A 21,519-nucleotide genomic window follows, 5' to 3' on the forward strand; every position below is an offset into this window, starting at 1 on the left:
CAAACGGTTGACTGAAGTCTGGGTTAGCAAGGATGGGAGCGGATACCAAAGCGGCTTTTAATTGCTGAAATCCCGCCTCAGCAGCCTCTGTCCACTGAAATTTGTTTTTATCTTTCCGTAACAGGTCCGATATCGGTGCAACAATTTTACTGTAGTCCGATATAAACCGTTGATAAAAGCCTGCTAGACCGAGAAGCCGACGAATGTCTTTCACGCTTTTGGGTCTACAGTAATTAAGAATTGGCTCGATTCGTTTATTGTCGATTGAAACACCCTGTCCAGTCAACAGGTAACCCAGGTAGTTTACCTGTTTCCGACAAAACTGAGATTTGTCAAGCGAAATAGTGAGTCCTGCTTTCTTTAAACGATCCGCAACTATCTCCAATAAACGATAGTGTTCGGTCAAGTCCTTGGTCGCTACCACAATGTCATCCAGGTAGACGAACACTTGGGGTTCCAGGTCAAACCCGATGACTTTGTCCATTAATCTACACATCGTGAAAGGTGCATTTGTGAGACCAAATGGACAGACCTTGAATCTGAACAACCCTTTTGCTGTTCTAAACGCGGTATAATCGCGGCATTCCTCCTTAAGGGGTATTTGAAAATACGCGTCCTTTAGGTCTATGACCGAAAAATACTTTGCGCTCTCCAATCGGTGAAAAATGCCTTTCATATCACGCATTGGATAAGAATCTTTCTTCGTGATGGCATTTATTCTCCTGGAGTCTAAACAAATCCTCAGTTTACCATTTGCTTTACGGACCGGAACTAAAGGGTTCGCCCACTCACTTGAGCATTCCTCGATTGCATCTAGTAACTTATATCGCTCTATTTCTTTGTCCATTTCCACCTGAATGGAAGGAGAACAGCGGTACAACGGCTGTCGTCGCGGTTTAGCGTCCTCTCGAAGTATGATTTCGTGTTGTAATAGTGTCGTTCTACCCAGATAACCTTCTTTCGTGCATGGGAAAGTCCGGATTACGTCTGCTAACCGATTCCTATCCACTTCGGTTAAAGTGTGCTCTGTCTTGATTGTGTCCGGCGTGACTATCGATGGTTCTGGTAGGTCTATGCCAGGTATGTCCAGAGACTCGTCAGGTGGTGATCTTTCGATGACCGGAAGTGCCTCAACCGGATGTATAAAAAAATGGAACAACTCTTCAGAAAGATTTCGTCCTAGAGCGCTGATTTCGGCTATCTCTTCTAAGCCCGATTGTCCTTGCATCATTGGTTTGATTCCGAAAGTTTTCCAAAAGTTGATGCCCAGAATAAATTCTCTTGTTATCTCTGGAACGATTACGACTGCTACTACTTTCGTGATGCCTCGAAAAGTTATTGGCATATTCACGTAACCTACACACGAATACTGTGTATGATCGGCTGTGCAGATTCGAATTGGGGAAGGCAAAATTCTCAATCCGTATCGGCCAGCAATATCTTTCGAGTTCATCACGCTTACGCTGGCTCCTGAATCTAACAGGGCTTCGAACTCCGTCTCGAAAACACGAATTTTCACGTGTGGACACAAATTGGTTTGAATCTTAATTTCTAGTAAATTTTGAAAAGGGTCGAAAAATGGTTCTGAACTGGGAACTTTGTCTTTGCTAGGAATGCTTGAGTCCCCATCATGGCACTCCAAGTTTAGTTTCCCGATCCCTGCGTTGCCTGTGCAGACTGAGCAGGTGCGTGTCTTCTAGGGTGAACATCGCAGGTCGATGAAATCTTCCCTGGGTTTCCACATACATAGCAGAACGTTACTTTAACTTCGCGACATTCTCTCCAAAAATGTCCGTGTTGTCTACAGTTCCAACACAATGGAAGCCTGGTAGTCTCCGGTGAACTTTCAGCTCCTGTTCTTTGTCTCGCTCGGTCTTGGGGTCTCAGTTGCCCATTCTGTGGTCTCGATGGTCTGTTATCGTGTTGTCGCTGGTGTCGTCTATCAATGACGTTCAGTTCATCATCGCTCTCGATCTCTTGGTGATCCTGTTCAGCTTCAACGTTGTTTACCATGTGTCTTGGTCCTACCGGATGTAATGAAGGGTCACTAGCATCGATACGGTGACTAAGCCCGATTAGTTCGTCGAGATTGCTCACCGTGAAACATTCCAGCTTAGAACGATAGCGCTGTTGCATATTCTCCCACACTATCTCAAACTTTCTTCTCTTTGAAAACGGCTTCGTCAGAAGTTTGTTCATTCGTTCGATGTCTGAAACAAACGCAATGAACGTTTCTCCTTTCTGCTGCTTGCGGTCGTAGATTCGCTGCCGGTTACCTTGATCTTGGTTAGGATTACCAAAGCGAAAACGAATTCGTGCTTCGAAGGTAACCCAATCCCAATGCGATTCATAGTAAGTGAAAAACCAGTTAGCTGCCTCTCCTCTCAGTAAAAGGTGTATGTGGCTGAGTAATCGAACGTTTGAAATGAAGTTCATCTTCGCAAGCATTTTTGCCTTGTAGATGAAGTCTTCGAGCGTGATTGAACGTGCATCACCAGAGAAAAAGAGATTCCATTTCTCAATCCGCCTATCGTAGTGATTTCTACTTTCTCGAACTGTTATCGCTGGAGCTTCAGAAACTTCGGCGCTCGCATCGCTGTCTTCTTCCGATTCTTGGCTTGCCATCCTTCTGGGAATTGGTACACCCAATCCATTGTTCCTTGTGTTTCCCTCGAATGCTGGCGTTTCCAACCGATTCGCCTGCTCATTGCTACCGGAAGCTGATATACCTTGGATGTTCTGCTGGTTTCCCCATACTGGACTCTGATTTCGTAATGCATTTAAATTAATGGTTTCCAAGCGGTCTGTTAGTTTGCTCACAATCCTCCGCATCCCGTTCATTTCCTTCTCCATTTCGCGTATTTTTGCTTTTAGTTGTTCTGATGTTGGTTCGAGCATACTAGGAGTTGGATTTGGTTGCGGTTCAGAATTCATTGGGTTTTTTGGAATAGCTCCTGCGTACGTAGGTTTGTTTAGAATTGGACTGATATTCACGTTGTCGAAATCTCCAAAGCTTACGTTTGTAATATTGCTTTTGCCCTGCCCTTCGTAGTTCATTTGCGTATTTTGTTCCATTGGAGTCAGTGCCGTTGCTTCCTCACCACTATTCTGCCCCGACTCTGCCATCGGTCGCATTTGAACACCTTGGTTTGCGAGAAGGTCACAAATCTCTCGCACCAGTGAATCTCTTAGTCCCTTCGATTCTGATGAGATTTTACTATTTCTCGCGCGCAAGTAATAAAATTTGAGACGCGAAATTGACCGCGGGTCCTTCTTATTTTCTAACGTCGCCTCAATCGAAGTCACGCGCGATAGTATGAAGTCATAGTCCTGTTCGATAGTGTAAATTGATTGGTACTCGCGTTTCTCCTGACAGTCATCGCGATATATTTGCTGTAAAATATTTTGTTTAGATTCTAAGTCTAATTTCAGCTCTTCTGTATAGTTTCTTACTCTAAGTTCGAAATCAACTTCATCATTTAGAAGATATTTAGCGTAGGGGTATTTGAAGCTCATCATTATTATGTTTTTTTGTCTCAACCGACTAAACAGTTCATTCAAAAGATTTCGAGCCAAAGCGATATTTATAAACAAAAATCAGAACACATTTGTAACCGACCACAAATATATGAATAAATCACCCCTTTTGTGTACTAAACTATATTGTTAGTTTTAAGATAACCGTAAAATATTTCGTAAAATACTATTACTCCCCCTCTTGTATATCAAAGTGAATCCCTTGTTTTAAATTTTTTTCATAAAAAAATCTTTTGGCCCTCTTTTGTATATTGAATCTTATTTCTAGTCTTAAGATAGCTGTAAACTTTCTTTTCCTTTGTAAAAAAAAAAATATTTCAACATTGTAACCTCCTAGTTTTAAGATATCCAAAATGTAAAAACAAAAGCATTTGGCACCGCCAAGCTAACGCATTTGTGCCTATCAAATAAACGAAATGAATAAAAAAAAAAAATATGAATAAATCTGTACATATATTTTGTATAGATCTGAATAAATAATTGTATAATAACAGCATGAACATATAGAAAAATAATAAATGTAAATAATTTGGCAATAATAAATAACTAAATTATTAGAATAATAAATAATCAACAGAAGTATTTTCCTCATCAATAGTCGCAATATCTCCAAAAACCGAAACAAAAATTCTCCAGAAAAACCGTTGTTCTAAATAAGCATAGGAAAACGTTTCGAGTTGAAACGCTGTAACTTTCTGCAAACTTTGCAAAACATCCGAAAACAACTATAATCGTTCACCCAAATTAGACCCTAAACCAGAAAAATCCACATTACAATTGTTCGTTTGCAGAGTTTTACCCGAGACTGTTGAATTGGGTCTTACAAGAAAATAACGAACATTACTGGCCTATATAGAACCATAATCATAAACAGAACCGACATAGAATATTTTAATAATTGCATAACACAATCTCCAGAAATGTGAGCTCATACCTATGGTTTGGCCATCACGAAGCATACGAGAAATTATAACTTAAGAGTTCGTCCAAAAGAAATTCCCAAAAATTGTAGGTTCGTACATTTAGTTGGGCGCCAATATGTAGCCGACGCTGGTCGATCTGTGAAGCGCGTAGTTTTAAGCGCCACTCCTTTCGGAGACTACCGCCAAGTTTTTAATGTTGCCCGGATGAGACTGCTTGAATGCGAGTCAAATGCATAGGATCGATCCAGCTAGCCACACAAACTTAGCCCCAGAATGAGGTACAATACCCTAGTTAGCTAAATTTTCCCTGAATCAAAGCTCTCCTTCAAAACACCACGGTAGAAACTCCCCATACCTAAAAGCTTCTCATCATCGGCAGGGTTAATGTTCGTCGCCAGACTGCGCTAACCGAGTGGAAGAGAATTTCGTCAGATTTAAATGTGCCACGCGGCAAGGGAAAGCGGACCTAACATAATCGGAGTGATGTGGCAATATTTCAACAAGCTAAAAACACTATTTCACTACACTAACAGAAAACATTTATTTAGGACTGAATCAGTTTTTTTAATCATACGGAATTCATTTCAATAACTAATTTTATATTGTACGGTAAGCATGCTTTAATTTTAATTTTACATTTCTGTATTCTATTGGTCTATTGTGTGCGTTTCTTCTCTCCCTATCTTTCTTCTGTGTGCTTTTATTCTACTCTACCCCGCAGCTACATTCGACCGGGCGGCAAGCGATGAATAGCTATAGGCCTGTACTCCCGAGTGGCTTCAAACCATGTGCGTTTGGATGGTGCTTCCGAAAACGCAGTAACACGTGCACGTGGATCGAATGGATAGCTTTTTGGGCGCGCCCCGGACAAAAGCGGGATCCGAAAAACTGACCGGATGCGGTCTTAGATTTATTTACGGGCCGTCTTCTCTGGACGCCACTTCACCAATACTGGTATAAAGGTACGGACTCACCGAATCTGCTGCGGATGAATGGTGATGCTGCTGATGTGTACGGCTAATGAAATTTGACGGCTACCCGTCGTTGCTGGTTGCCTGGTGATTAGAGTTGCCGATAGTGCGATTTTCCGTGTTGGCACGTGGTTCCAAGATGGCCACTGGAAGATTGGAAACTTCCGACGAAGCGATTTCCTTGCGTCTCCACTTCCTTCCGGCGGAAATAACGTGTGCCGGGATGGTTCGTTCCTTCTATTGCGGCGAGCAACGCGAAAGTGGTAGAGTGTGGCGATCGTACGTTTTCCACAGTTTTTGTGCCTAGTGGAGTAAAAATGATAGCCTAGCGTGGCTATTCGAAGGATCGTTAGCTGCGAGTGGGGTCATTTAGTAGCGCACATGTTTTACCTGATCTTTTCGATTCGCACACAGAATCGTCACGCACTACCTAGCTTTCCTAGCTCGCACTACTTCTCCTATTAGCTATTAGAAAAACAGACATTAATAGCTCCCTAAAATATCTACCACATCACTAGTACCTGGTTTTCAGGTTTTTTCCACGGAACAAACTCGCGTTACTTCCACACTGTTGAACGGTTTGGAACGAAGTGATTAAGCCCTGTAATCCTCAGTTTTAGGGAAGGGAATCTCAATATACCCGGAAGTACGTCATTTCCCGAGGATTCTTCGGGATTACTCGGGATCCCGGAGTATTCAACTGTCTAGCTCATTCTGCCGCGAGTAGGTAATCTAGCTTTCCCTTTCCCTTAACTTAACTGAAAGGATTCTTCTTAGAATCAGTATTCGCGCAATCTCACTCGGGCTTGAGAGAAACGGATTTGATCGTTGGCTTTAGAGAATGTTGGACTTATCGACATTGCCTAGATTTTGGCGGATTCTTTTTTTAGATTGGGTAGAAATATGTGAAATTTTGTAGGTATGGATTCTATTCATATGGTTTATGGCTAACTACCCCGTCGTGTGTCTACATCGATCATAGGGTTACGGATGAATTGATTGTCTATAAATATTTGAGTTTGGTAATGTTATATTTACAACTACGATTGTACAACTGTTACAATGTTAACGAAGCTGTTCATGATGCTCATGGCCTTTGAGGAAACTCCGGTGTCTGGGTGAACTTGCTTCAACACCTTGTAGATGTAGATAGCATAGCTCTCCTACCGCCGTTGCTTACGTTTTTTCTTGTCTCCCTTCACAATGGCCTTCGTTACCTTACCAGCTTTTTTGACTGCTTTTCCACTCGCTTTCGGTGGCATTTCGACAGTAGTGTTATGCATCTGGTGCTTGCAAGAAACTAATGTTGAAGCCATGTATGCTAGCCCTTTTATACTCGCATCGAAAGCATCGGATGCTCGTCCCATTTTTTATGTTTGTCAAATATTACTTCGTCAGCTGTGCCCTTGTGATAAATAATGCACATTGAAACGGGTATATAAGGAGGGCCCATCCAGGTACCTGGCATACGGCAGTTTCAACGGACAGGCGACCTCTCCAAAAATATGTGGCAGGACTAACAAAAATAATCGCAGACAGGGTAGATCAAATCAAAAATGAAAATTTCCGGAATGAAATTAGCAAACTCGATCCCTTTTCGCGACCTTTTTGGAAGGTCGCAAAAATAATGAAAGCAAAACCACAGCAAATACCTCCGCTGCGTACAAACGATGCCACTTTGATCACTCCCATGGAAAAAGCAAACGCTATTGGTGAGCACATTCTAAGCTCGCGTAATCTGGGCAATACAATTGTAAGTCCCATGGAAGCAGCTGTCCGTGAAACAATAGAAACCTTACGAACCACACCGTGCTACGTTCCTAACAACAAAAAAGTTACTGCTGAACAAGTGGCCACAGCATTAAGAAACTGCCGGAACATGAAAGCCCCGGGATTTGATGCGATCTTTAATCTAGTGCTGAAAAAACTGAGCAATAATGCGTACATCCTCTTAGCGAAAATCATGAACCGCTGCTTAGATTTACACTACTTTCCTTCAGCATGGAAAATAGCGAAAGTGATGCCCTTACTAAAACCTGGTAAGGACCCTACCAGCCCTGCTAGTTATCGTCCTATCAGTTTGCTATCGTCACTCAGCAAACTACTCGAGCGACTAATCCTGGACCGAGTCCTCGAGCGAAACAACATTCTTCCTTCAGAACAGTTCGGTTTTCGCAAGGGTCACTCGACAACGCATCAGCTAAAGACGGTGATGAATACCATTGACCGGAACAAAGCAACATAGCATAGTGCTTTCGCACAGGCCTGCTAAGCCAAGACAAGTTTCGGCTTCACTGTGTCTCATCGGCATGAACAGAACTTCTGCTCGAATGAGACATCACGTTTGATCAGTCGTTCGATTGAAACACAAAGTGTGTTTTAGTTTTAAGAGATTTGCGTCAAGCCGGCGCTAATCTATCCCGACAATAAGTTAGTGTCGGTCTCTGATGAGGCGAAGACGAAACGCAACTAACTATAAAATAAGGATTTGTGCCCTCCTGTACAAAGACTGGTTTTTACCAACAAATTTTCACCCTAGTGAGAAATTTTGGTTTTTACCAAATTTTCCTCCTTAGGGTGAAATATAGCATAGTGCGGAACAAAGCGGTTTCCAAATCAACAGCTATGGCCTTATTGGACGTTGAGAAGGCTTTCGACAAAGTGTGGCACGACGGACTGATTTACAAATTGTATCGCTATAACTTCCCCAACTGTATCATCAAAATAGTACAGAACTACCTGAACAGCAGAAAATTCCACGTTTCGCTATTGAACACCAAGTCAGCTGTGTTCGATATCCCCGCCGGAGTCCCACAGGGCAGCCTGCTTGGCCCAGTGATGTATAGCCTGTACACCTCTGATTTCCCTCGTCTACCTGATGGCAGCCAACTCTGCTTCTTCGCCGATGATACTGCTATCCTATGCAGTGCGGTAAAATATCAATTTCAAACGAAAATAACCGTTTCGAGTGAAACTTCGAGCCTTTCACTGTAAACATACCACCACTATATCAGTTGAGTTCGGCTGCCGTCTTCGTTTGAGTCACTCAAAGTTCACTGTCAATTGAATAACAGGTTCTAGTCATTTGACGTTTTTACCTGTTTAGTTTCTATTGAACACCAACCTCACATTAGGACGGTCTCAGCTAATGGAAGTGAACCATTCCAATGAACCACTCACAAATGAATATGAAGGAACACTCACTGACATAAAAATAACTTCGACCAAGATAATAAATAATATAGGGTAAAGGCCATGATAAGACGAGGCAACTCAAGACGGATACAGGTACGAGCATTTTTTCTCTGCATGAGTAAGGTTGTATTTTTTTTCGATGAAGCTGATAAATCAGGAGGATATGAAAAAGAAAAGAATAAAACAAATGACGTAGTGGGCTTTTCTGCTTAACAAACATAAAACAAATGCACTCAAAAATGACAAATGTTCCGAACCTTTCTTTCTCTTCTTCTTGGAGAGTTTTCTTTCCTTTCTTGTGCCCTGGTGAATAATTGTTGACAGATGACTGTATGCAACTAGCGAGGTTGGCAGTGCAGCCAATTTCTTTGTCATATTTAGATATGTTGCTATAATACACATAATAATGACTGTTTTATTAACTCACATTTCGCCAAAATATATCTGGAACTAATCAATCCAAGATTTTTATCATATACTACATGTTTCTAGCAGCATAACAGCCTATTCATCAGAATCAAATTTGCCACAAACTTTGAAATAGAGATGGACGTACTACCAAAATACAGAAATATACAGAAATCGTATTACTAGTTGCTTTATCTTGTCTTAGGTGTAAACGGGCGAACTCGTTAAAGGTCCAAGATGATAGATAACGGAAATCGATGGTTAGTCATTTTAAATGAAGGCGTAGTTGGTTGAGTTGTAAGCGTGACAGCCACCCATCCCAGTTAGTCTGGGTGCACTCCCAGCCGAGGTCGCTGAGATTTTTCTGAGGTGTAAAATCTTCCTTCGGAAGGGAAGTAAAGCCGTTGCCTAGCAAAAGCAAGTATCGGACTAACGTTCCTTCTACGATCTACGTTCGGGCCAGGCCGGCGCCGGTTTTGTTCAATAAACACTTTAGGATTACCAGGAGTTGCACATTGAAAGATGTTTCCCTAATCCCAAGCACTACTACTGATTCCCTGTGCAACTTCAGCTAGTCTAGATCGATAACGGAGTAGCAGCTACGGGTGGTCGTACAAGGTCAAGCTCAAGCTCGATGGTTAAAGTCATTTTTAAATCAGAGATGAGGGCAACATGGATACCATTTGAAAGGAGGTTAGGCCATTTTGAAATCCAAGATATAGTGACCAAGAAACTGTGAAAACAACTATCAATATGGGTATCATTTAAAATAATCATAAAATACCGTAATTTATTAATTTAGGCCATTTTGAAAACAAAGATGGCGGTTTCGGGTAACCACCACAGTAAAAACCATGATCAATATATATCTATATCGCTTTTGCAATGATGGTCACTAGATGACGGAAACTGATGATTGAGGACATTTTGCAATCAATCAATCCAATATGGCGCCTTTTGGTTACCTCAAATCAATAAACCCACCTTCGATATGACCTATTTATAGCATTCATATCGAGCAGAACCTTTTCGAATTCTTTCTGAAAAAGAAAAGATTCTCGTAGACTATAGACTGTGCTCGTAATGTGTTCCTATATAACCAGTGTGAAAATGTTTTACCTCTTCACCATGTCATCGGAATTGTACACAGGGAACTATTGGTAGAGGTGCAAATAAATAGCTGAATTACATATTTGATTTTAGCAATGAATTTGACAGCTTCGTACAATTATGATAGCCTACTGCGGCTATCATATTTCTTTTTCAAATTTTCTTAAATTCGCAGAGTTCAGACGAAAATAATGAATCTACTAATAACAGCTTATTGAAACTGGTTGCAATGAAAAATGTTATTTGGTAGTACGTTCATCTCTATAATATTTTTGTTGCAAATTTGATTCTGATGAATAGGCTGTTATGCTGGCCAAATTTGCTAGAAACATGTAGTATGTGATAAAAATATTGGATTGATTAGTACCAGATAAATGCGAAATGTGTGTCAATAAAACGGTCATTATTATGTGTATTATAGCAACATATCTAAATATGACAAAGAAATTGGCTGCACTGCCAACCTCGCTATCTGCATACACTCATCTGTCATCTGGCACAAGAAAGGCATGATAACCAAAAATACGAAGCCAGTTGTCTCTTTTTGTCTTAGGTTTACCCGGATCTCATTTGACTGGTGCTCACTCGGGAAATTGAAAGCTGATCTATTCATTTGAGAGGATCAAACGAAGGAGGTTGAATTGAGTTCTACAAGATGACGACACGAATGACCTCATGATGAATGGAGTTCATGTTTGACAATTCTCGGTGGTTTGTTTACTTTGTCAATTGCGTGAGTGCAAGTGCAACGGGTGCTCATCTGTTACATTCGAACTCACGTAGCTTCCATGTAAACAAACCACCGAGAACTGTCAAATAAAGTTCATCCGTCTCATTTTGTGGGGTTATGTCGGTTGGTGTAAAACCTAATATGAATTGCGACTCATTTGAAAGCAGCAGTGAGTGAAGTGCCATGAACCCAGCTTCAGATTAACAACAACTGATGCGTTAAATGAATGTGAATGCTACTGCAGACGACTGATTGACTGCGTTCATTCAGTTTTGATTGAATGAAATGAAATTTTACTGAACTGATCCTATGCAAGGGCAGACACCTGACAACGAAGCTACAGAACTGTCTCGTGACAATTTCGGAATACATGCAAACATGGAAGATCCGTATAAATGCAGCCAAGACTCAAGTAATATTGTTCTCAATGGGTTCCCCATAGAATGATCCAATGAGGTGGTTTACTTAAAGCTCACCATCGACAAAAAAGCTGCTGTTTCGTTCTCACGTCGAAAAAATAACAAACAAATGCAATCTTCTCGCGAAAAAAATGTATCCCTTGATAAGGCGAAGATCGTCGTTACAGCCGCGCAACAAACTTGCTGTGTACAACCAAATTGTTTTGCCCGTGATGAAATATGCTATACCAATATGGCAACGATGTGCAAATACCCACAAAAACAAATTACAAATAGTGCAAAATAAATTTCTAAAAATTATACTAAATCTTCCATGGAACACTAGAACATCTGAAGTACATCAGTTAGCAGGAATTACCACAATACATGAAACAATAAATGCTGTGAACAATCGATTTCAACAAAAATGTGCTACTTCCGAGTTCGAATTAATAAACACTCTGTGCAATAATTAGGTTAAGTTAGTTAGTTAAATCTATGCATGCTAAATAACTTGAACTGTAATATTATACAAAAATGTAAAACTACACATGAATAAATAAAATTTAAGTTAAAAAAAAGTACCTGGCATTAGTATACTTCAGTTGAAAGTCGCTACTCTATTCGAAAACACAACACATCATGTCTGGTCGCGGTAAAGGAGGCAAAGTTAAGGGAAAAGCAAAGTCCCGCTCGAATCGTGCCGGTCTCCAGTTCCTTGTGGGCCGTATTCACCGTTTGCTGAGGAAAGGAAACTATGCCGAACGAGTTGGAGCCTGGAGCAGGAGCACCCGTCTATCTGGCGGCTGTGATGGAATACCTCGCTGTCGAAGTGTTTGAATTGGCAGGAAATGCTGCCCGTGATAATAAGAAAACCAGAATCATCCCGCGTCATCTGCAGCCGGCCATTCGTAACGATGAGGAGTTGAACAAACTGCTCTCCGGAGTGACCATTGCTCAGGGTGGTGTTCTGCCAAACATCCAAGCAGTGCTACTGCCCAAGAAGACCGAAAAGAAGCTGAAACTATTCCAATTCACAACTAAATAAAACGTCCTTTTCAGGACGACCAACTTTTTATGATAAAGAAAACAAAAATGAAATCGATTCCTGGTCGCAGTATAGAATGATCAATTGAATTATTAGTGAATGTTATGTTTATTAACTTATTTTGAAGGTTTTAGTAATACTGTGACAACTGAATTTGCGCCACTGGCGGAAGCGCAGCATTTTTATAAAGAAGCAAGCAAATCCTTAAATATGAAATGAATAATCTACATTTACTTTCCGTTGTGGGTTGCTCTGAACGAAAATCTAAATAATTTGATCCAATGCCATAAAAACTATTTGTTCAACAATTGATTAATTAATTAATAGCCTGTACGAAAAATACTCCAATTTATTAGAGCTCTCTAGGTAGAGTGTGGACAAGACGAATTTGACGTATACAAACGAGCAAAAATTTGATGTATCTAAGCGAGCAGAGCTTCTTGTTTTGGAACTACGGGAACGAAGTATTGTGATCTTAGTAAATAACTTTTAAAATTTTCGCGAGCAATTTTGATCACTAGACTAAATAATATTCTGATTCAAAAGAAATTGTGTTTATCATTTAATAAAAGTATGTTCATAACCAATCCACTGCTGGATTGGATTCCGATGGAGCAGTGCTGCCAGGAACAGTTTACGTTGACGACGGAAAATGAATTTTTCATATATCTTCGTTATGTTGGAATATTATTGAAAATTGATAAAACTTATCAAGTTAGACTGTCTTTGGCTACATTTTCCACGCAATTGGACTATTGTAAATATTTTAGGAGAATTCCATTGAGCATTGGAAGACAAAAATTGAGCAGCTTCTAGCACTGCGAGGGAAGTACCTATCTTTATGAATAAAGGCTTTTCGTGTTTCTTGACCCCACCGTTTTTTAGGAAAAATAGTTTTGAAACCCTGCATGCACTAGAAAAAAGTTGGGCATGAAAGGGTTAAACAATTGGCGTATTCTCGCTTGTATTTTGTTTGTCTAGTGCACTTAAAGACCCAAAGTCTTAATGAAAGTCAGATTGTGGTAAGTTTTGGTGTGCAATACCAATTTAACCATCGATTCTTCCTATTGTTTGGTGGTGATTACCTAGTCTACTGACAAGTTTATGTGAGTAGATAATGAATCCGAAAATAAGTATTATTTGTAATTTACATATTAGGCAATTAAGGGCGATTAAATGGCGCGTTCCCTGGGCGATTTGGTGGCGATTTAAGGGTGGGTAGAGCGGCAAAAAAATGATGGCGGCAAATCGTCCAAATGTGGCATTTGAAATAACCCCCATATTGCCAGCAATTTGCTGGCAAATTGTAGGGTAATTAGCGCATCCAAGTTGGCAAATAGCCCCCCGTTAGCCAGCAACTTGCCCTTTTTGACTGGGTAAGGATAGGCAATGTTCAATTGGATTCGTTTTTTGACAGTTAAGCGCAAATCCAATCGATCCAAAATGGAGTCTCCGCAGTTCTCTTTCTAGAGTTTTTCTAATTTGTATTTGCCAAAACATTCAGTGGAAATCGATATTTTGCGGCGAATTAGGTATCGATACTCGGAATTATTTTCGTATTTGTGAGGTTAGGTTAGTTGTTTTAGATATGAAAAATGCTCACCTAGAATTTGGATTTATCAATGGACAACCTCGACTTTCAACACCTGCGCTCTTTAATCCAGTGATTTTTGCACACTATCGTGTATTTTTAATCCAGATTTTAATTTCCGAATTTCGTTTCGGTGCAACCGAAGAATAATTTATTAGTGATGTAAGAGGAAATTTAACTTCTATATATATTTTTTTCAGAGGGGGAAAACATATTTTCTTCATCAAAAGTACTTTTAATTGGAAGAAGTAACATTTAATTAGAATATTGAATGAGTTTATGAAATTCAAAATTAACCTTTAGAGGCGTTTGCAGACGAAAATCAAATCACCATCATTGCACTCTCATGCCATCTGACGGTCGGCATCCAGCGTTAGATCACGAATTGGAAGGTGAGCTTTTTGGTTGCTGGATGTTTTGGTTGGTAAGTTCACCGAAGTTGTCACTAGTGATGTCTGACTTTTGCAAATAATCAATTATCCATTAATCGAATATTTTTTGAGAGCTTGATTAATTCATTCGATTAATCGACCAAGATAATCGAATAAAATTAATATTCTTACTTTGTAAATCTTAGTTTGTCAACCAAAAAAAAAGGTCATTGGATACATTTTGAAAAATTTCGATACATTTTGAAAAATTTGAAGAAGTCTTGTCATATTTTTTATTCGACTTTTATATTCAACGCTCACCCTTCATTAATTATGCTCTCGATTATTTGATAGCAGTTACTCGATTTGCTCGATTATACCGAAAGCATTTAACAACGAAGCAAGCTGTTGATGCCAATTTGTACGCATTCCATTGTTTGTAGGCTAAGTAATTAATGAATCAATGAGGCGCCCTCCTTTGTATGGTGAAAATAGGCACTTTGCCCTACCAGCGTCAGGTTAAATAATGGGTAATGAACCAATGGTAATGGTAATGCCATTGGGTATATTGATCTGAATAATGAATGAAAAATCCTTAAGAATTATTTCAAGCGAGTTTACCTGCAAACTAAGGATCGTAGAGGAACTTGCAAATTATTGGCGTGCATCGGAGTCCGTGACGGAAACGGAACATTTCGGCAATTCTCCGAAAACAACGGCTGTTTAGACTACTGAGGATGTTGCAAATATGCGCTAGTTCGACATTTTTTGAGCAGCCAAAAGATCCAGCCATCAAAAATATATCCAGTTGGCGGTTTTGTTTTGTTAAATAGTTTCAGAATGGGATGTCTATCTAGATTCCTATATTTTTATATGAGATTGTAATGTGAAATGAATGTTATTTTATGTCTTTCTAGTCTAGTCTAGTCTACACATACACAGCCAATACATGTAGGGATCCTGGAAAATTGCAGACGTTCGTCCACAATTTTTCTTGTCATTATTGTTTGTGGCACATATTGAATATGACACAAGCATTAAAGCGGCCAGGCCAACTGTGCAGCTTACTAAATAAAGATGATTCAATATTATTCGGCAATCAAATTATTCATTCAATGCATAATTTAATTAACGGATTATTTTGAACCTTGAATAAGGAAGACACGTAGACAACCGTACACAATCATTTCAATTTGATAGGGGTTTGATAAATCGTTAGGAGTGACTTTGCTAAGAGGGTTAATGTCACTCCTTTGGCCCTAGGCTCCTGGGATGGAACAGAAGTATTTAGCTCTGTCCTGGCTAATGAGCCAGGGTCGAGGATGTAAAATGCCTACCTTTTCTGCGGCTGTAATTTTTCTGCCTTTATTCTCATTTCTCTCTCGACGCTGCTGTCGTTCGCTATTGCAGGTCGCCCAGAGCTCTACGGCAGTCTGTAAGCAAAGCAGTAACATGACAAAGAAATACTGCCCCCAGTACAGCCACCAGACGCGAGCGGTACAGCTTCTCTTTCCTTATTTTAAACTTTTTAATATTTTTAATCTATTCAATATTTTCAATCACAAACGACGACAATAAACGTTCTTTGTTCTATCTGTTCCTATATGATCAATTCGCAATTAAATAAAACGAACGCATATTCTATGTGATTTTGGTTTAGTGCCTTTTAGAGCCCGAACAATTGATGCAGGCAAACAGTTTCCATCGGCTGGAGTTTTCGATACCGTAAGGCAATATTTTCCGTTGGAACCGTGCTTGATTATTAATTTTTCCGCTACCATTTCACACTTCCTCAATTCACTAGTTTTATAATTACTACGTTTTTCACTCGCGTTTGCTTTAGTTATTTACCCGGAACTAAATACGTCGTTGTTTCGTGATATCAAATTTAAACTCAAATGTAAGGAAAACGAAAAAAGATTTATTGGTGCCAAAGCCGTGTAAACAGAATTAGAATATTCATTCCAATAGTCAGTTTTTGAATTACTTTGAATTAATACCATTCAACTAAAATGCAGTAGTTATGAAAGAAGCAGTAACATATTGTTATTAATGTCAGGACATATGCATTGAAACGTTTCTATTATTTCAATTTGCACAATTACTTTTTAATTTGTCTCCTGTTAGTCAGCAACACTTCTCTGTTACACGTAACTACGGAACTAGTTGCTGGGCAACAGAGCAACCGTGCTAATTTTCTGTTATTTCCCAGATTTCTGAGATCTTTCTATTGGAAACGATATTTTCGCTTCGTTATTTATTGAGCTTGACTGGCACACGATTACTCTACCATAAAAGCAATCCTGGAATGATTTCACGAATCAAAACCCTTTCGTGATTTTTGAGCACTTCACTGCCAACTCATGAAAAATAGTAACTTCGCGCGTCGTTCACTGCACTTTAATGAAAAAAACCGAATAACTCCTCCCTTCCTGTTGCAAGGTTTCATGCTTTTACTCCCGCATATGGTTCCTATTTCTGATTTTTTTTTCCGAAATACGCATTTATCACAATCGATATATAATTCATAATAGGCCAAAACGGCATTGGAAATCTGTCGAGAAGTCGCTGTTATTTCAATTTGATTCAAAACAACAATGAGGATTCCTCAAATAAACTTATAAAATGAGAGTTTGAAACAATAATAAATCATAACCAGCGATATTAGGAAAATCCTCAGGAGCTTTCCAAAATCGCGGCGAACGACTTAGGACCGTGTACCACATTGAATACATCGAATACAGCCATAATAGCACTTCAGTCTCCATGTATTCACGGACTGAAACATGGGGTCTCGCTCTAGCATGTTGTATCCCATTACTTTGACATGTGTGTACCCGGGGCAATATGTGCACAGTTAAAATCCATTACAGTAGGTAATTTTAATTTGCTGTCCTTATTTCACTGCCGGAAAACGAGGGAGAGGGAATGATTTTTTTACTCAAAATTAATGGGATGAAGTTTAGTCGGCTTTGGGGAATATCTCATTATTTTTGGGTAAATTTGGACTCCCTCTCTTTCATTTTTCGTTGGAGGAAGTGGGATGCACAGATTTAAAATTACCTACTGCTAGGTAATGCAAGTTTTCTGTGTGTCAAACTAATGGGCCAAGCATATGTGAGAGCGAGATGATAAATTTTCAGTGTTAGCAGCGACATGCGACCTCTAGTAGCTACACTGAAAAAAATCCAAACGTTAATTCTATTTGCTTCAAACCGCTTAAAATTCATATGAAGAAGAAATGCTATTGTTATCTCGCGCACACATACATTCTATGTGTCAACTGTATAAACTATGTATGCACACACATAAGTTATATGTGCATATTGTTATAGAATGGGGTTTTATGTGCCTAATAGTTATGAAATGTGAATGTAAGATTAATATTTCTTGTAAATACACACATTAGGTTTATGTGTCAGCAAATAGTGTCTATATGCTTCCGTTAATTGCAAAAATTTATGTGTAAAATCAATAGGCATAACGTTTACTTTTTTTTGAGTGTATAATCTCTTTTTTCCAGCGCTACCTGTGAGCGGTTTCAATGTAGAATCGCGAATTTGAAGGTGAGCTTTTTGGTTGCTGGTTGTCACTATCAGTTGTCTGTCAGAATAAACAATAGTGAAGAAGTTGTCGTCAGTTATTCTTTATGATAATTAGGATAAAAAAAAGTTAAATTTTGTTCATTTTAGCAGAAAATAACTCTGCCAGTACAGGATAAACTCGTGATATGAGTGTTTAGTATCGAACCAAAGTTTGTTTCGCGTATGCGTACGTTTTTTTCTGTCCCATCAGTGAGATCATCTTTGATACAAAAATGGCATCGGAAATTCTGTTCGTGATTGAAGGCACCGCCATTAACGGAGCGTATCTCAATGACATGAAAAGTAACTACATAATTCCAACATTGGAATACTTTTCCCAGAGTCCCGTGTCCGACGAACGGGGTGATAGTTACGCGACAGATAAAAACGGAAATCAGTATGGTATTGTGGTATACAAAACTGCCCAGAGTTTGCCTGGAATTTGCTGTACTACATTCGGACCCTACAATAGTGCAATCAAAGTCTTAAACGCGATCGATAGATTAGAATTAAGTGGAGGCAAAAGCGAATCGAATGCAAACCTTGCAGAAGGTCTTGCGACAGCTCTGGTGTGCTTCGATGATTTTGAAGAAATGCGGGAGAATGGAATGAAGGTGCACAAGTATTGTATTTTGATAGCTGCCAGTTCCCCGTATTTAATGTGTGTAACAGAATGCTACGCTTACGATAATAAAAACGTGGAACAGTTGGTATCCTTGTTTCAGGAAAAGAACATCAATCTTTCAATCATTTCGCCTAGAAAGATCCCAATTTTGTTCCAGTTATTTGAAAAATCTGGAGGCGACCTAAGCTCGTCTAGCACAAAAAACTATTGCAAAGACCCGCGCCATTTAGTGCTCCTCAAAGGCTTCAGTCTTAAAGAACGACCTGTTAGTCCACCGGCTAGCAACATTCATCATCCACAGCAAGCTGGTAACATGCCAAGTCCCAATCCGAATCAACAGCAACAGCAGCAGCAGGTTGTCCAGAATGTCATGGATAACGTTAACGCCAATCACATGAGCAACATGGCCAACAATCCAGCAATGCGAGGTGCTATGACAAATCAGCAAGTAGCTATGCAACAACAACTTCAACAACAGCAACAACAACAACAGCAGCAGCAACAATGCCGCATGAACTTCCCCCAGGGTCATATGAACAATCAGATGTATGTCAACCAATTGTCGAATCAGCAAACCGTCGGAAGTATGAACTACCAACAACAATTACAACAGCAACAACAACAACAACAACAGCAGCAGCAACAACAACAACAGCAGCAGATGCGATGGATGGCCCCCCCACAAGCACAAACCCGAAACTTTATGCAACAAGGAGGAATGAATGGAAATCCAGCTCAACAACAGCAACCACCAAATCAGATGGTTGGTAATAATACTCAGTCCAACTCCGTACTAATCTCGCAGCTGACAACCCCGCCGCACTCAATGACTGCACAGCAACAAATGAACCAAATGAATAATCCCCAGCTGCGCATGCAGTTTGTGAATAATTGCCTTCAGCAGCAACAACAAAATCAAACCAACCCGCAGCAAAACATGATGCAACAGCAACAACAGCAGCAAATGCTAGCTCAGCAGCAGGCTAGTATGCAAAATCAAAACATGCAAAATCCTATGGGAGTGCCCGGGGGACAAATGGGCGGTCCGGTTGGTCAAATGGTTGGAGTTAATCAACAACAGCTTCAACAGCAGCAACAAGGTGGAATGGTTAATCAGCAACAGATGGGAGGAGGTCCGGGGGTTCCTCAACAACAACAACTCGGCCAGGGTCAGCAACAAATGGGACAACCTGGCCCAAATCAGCCACCACGAGAGCGAATCTGGAGTGGTACGTTGGAGTGGCTCGAGAAACCCAATAAAAATGACGCGGCCAAGATTACTCGGCAGCTGCCGTGTTCAGTAACGGCCAATATTCGTGATGGGGAACCAGAAATGTTAGTATTGACACATTCTATTGGCAGATAGAATGGGTTAGATTTATGTTCTTTTCTATTAATAGCAAAGCAGACAACTGGCCACCACGGTTGATTATGCAGCTAATGCCAAAGGCTTTGGTCGGAAGCGCTGGCGGGCAGTACATCAAGGAATCGAAAACAGTTGTCTTCATCCCGTCGCCTTGTGAAGCCCTGGATGCACTGGCCAAGGTCATGGGTTCAGGATTTGTAAGACAAAACTATAAACTCTCACAATATTACCTCTATTGAATCACATTTGTATTACAGGCCGGTTGTGTACACTTTACCACATCACCAAGCTGTGACATCAAGGTTCTAATTTTGCTGTACACCGCCGAAAAGAAAGCCTATCTGGGTTTCATTCCCAACAACCAGGTGGCATTTGTCGATCGTCTTAAGAAGGTAATCATGCAAAACAAATCCATGCAAGCAGCCAACCAACAGCAAGCTGGTCAAAACTCTGGCATGAGTATGCAGGGACCACAAGGCGGCATGAATGTTCAACAGCAACAGCAGCAACAACAACAGCAGCAACAGCAACAACAACAGCAGCAGCAGGTCCAACAGCAGCAGCAACAACAACAGGCAAATCAGCAAATGATGGGTGGGCCTATGGGACCAGGTCCTGGTCAAATGGTCCCGGGACCTGGACAGATGATACCTGGCGGTATGCAACAGGGCCCTCGCATGGGGGGAATGGTCAATGTAAGTAATTCTCGCTCTGATTCTGTATAAGCTGAGTTCAGTAACTACTATGATTGCAGCAAATGAAACCGGTTGATCAGATGCAGCAGGACCAATTCAACAATTACGGTCAAATGGGTCAACAGCAGATGCAAGACCCAGGTATGCAAATGTCGCAACAAGAGCAATATAAAATGCTACTGCAACAGCAACAACAGCAGCAGCAGCAGCAACAGCGAAATATGGCAGGCCCTATGGGAAATATGGCGGTAAGTTGAGTATAAAAATCTCCGACTTATTTTTTTAACTTTTTACAATTGATACAGATGAACGTTGGACTTCAAAACCAGCGAATGATGCGACCGGTTCTGTCCAACAATCCTGGCCTAAGGCATCTGCTGCAACAGCAGCCTAATCCGCAGTTTCGCCAACAGATGGCTATGGGTAATCCGAATCCTATGGGCCAGATGGGAGGACAACGACCGAATCTCAACCCGAACCCTAATCAGGCCCCGTTTGATGATGCCAACTTTGACTTCTAGGACAATTTTTCAAAGTAGCGTAAGCTCAAAATGAAAACATCGTTTTATGCATATTATTACAATCTATGTAGAAGAGTGTCTGGTCTATTTAACTTTTTTTATATATGATGTGAAACCGTTTTATGTATAATTCATCATGCAGTTGGTCAAACAAGTACAGATATAATCTCTAAAACTGACAAACATAACACAAAATTGTCATTGTGAAAGAAATCCCCTCATGCAGAAATATAGTTCATTAAATCCCAATAAGGATTTTTTCATTGCTCTATCACATGCACATAGAACAGATACTCGTATTTGGTAAGTCTACTTGCATGCATCAGTGTCACGCTATTTTTTCCTCGAAACCTGGCGATTGACACACCAAAGCGGTCAAACCATCCGAAAGTCGGTTGGTTCCTAAAGCAATACCGGCCCAAATATAACATACGTTTGCAAAATTA

At 40.3% G+C, this 21,519-nt stretch overlaps 1 protein-coding gene across 2 annotated transcripts; it reads left to right on the plus strand.

Moving 5' to 3' along the window:
* Positions 1-17,884: 17,884 nt before the first annotated feature.
* Positions 17,885-21,290, plus strand: LOC131678594 (mediator of RNA polymerase II transcription subunit 25-like). Of its 2 annotated transcripts, none has more exons than XM_058958823.1 (5): positions 17,885-19,826; positions 19,892-20,054; positions 20,115-20,552; positions 20,612-20,800; positions 20,858-21,290. In XM_058958823.1, exons 1-5 carry the CDS (start codon positions 18,100-18,102, stop codon positions 21,071-21,073), a joined length of 2,733 nt encoding a protein of 910 aa, XP_058814806.1. In that variant the 5' UTR covers positions 17,885-18,099; the 3' UTR covers positions 21,074-21,290. The 2 variants fall into 2 exon arrangements, with proteins under 2 accessions (XP_058814806.1, XP_058814807.1); XM_058958824.1 differs by having other exon boundaries at positions 20,633-20,800; positions 20,858-21,289.
* Positions 21,291-21,519: the final 229 nt, after the last annotated feature.

The sequence above is a fragment of the Topomyia yanbarensis genome, chromosome 1 (assembly GCF_030247195.1).
Source record: "Topomyia yanbarensis strain Yona2022 chromosome 1, ASM3024719v1, whole genome shotgun sequence".
In the NCBI taxonomy this organism is placed as follows: domain Eukaryota; kingdom Metazoa; phylum Arthropoda; class Insecta; order Diptera; family Culicidae; genus Topomyia; species Topomyia yanbarensis.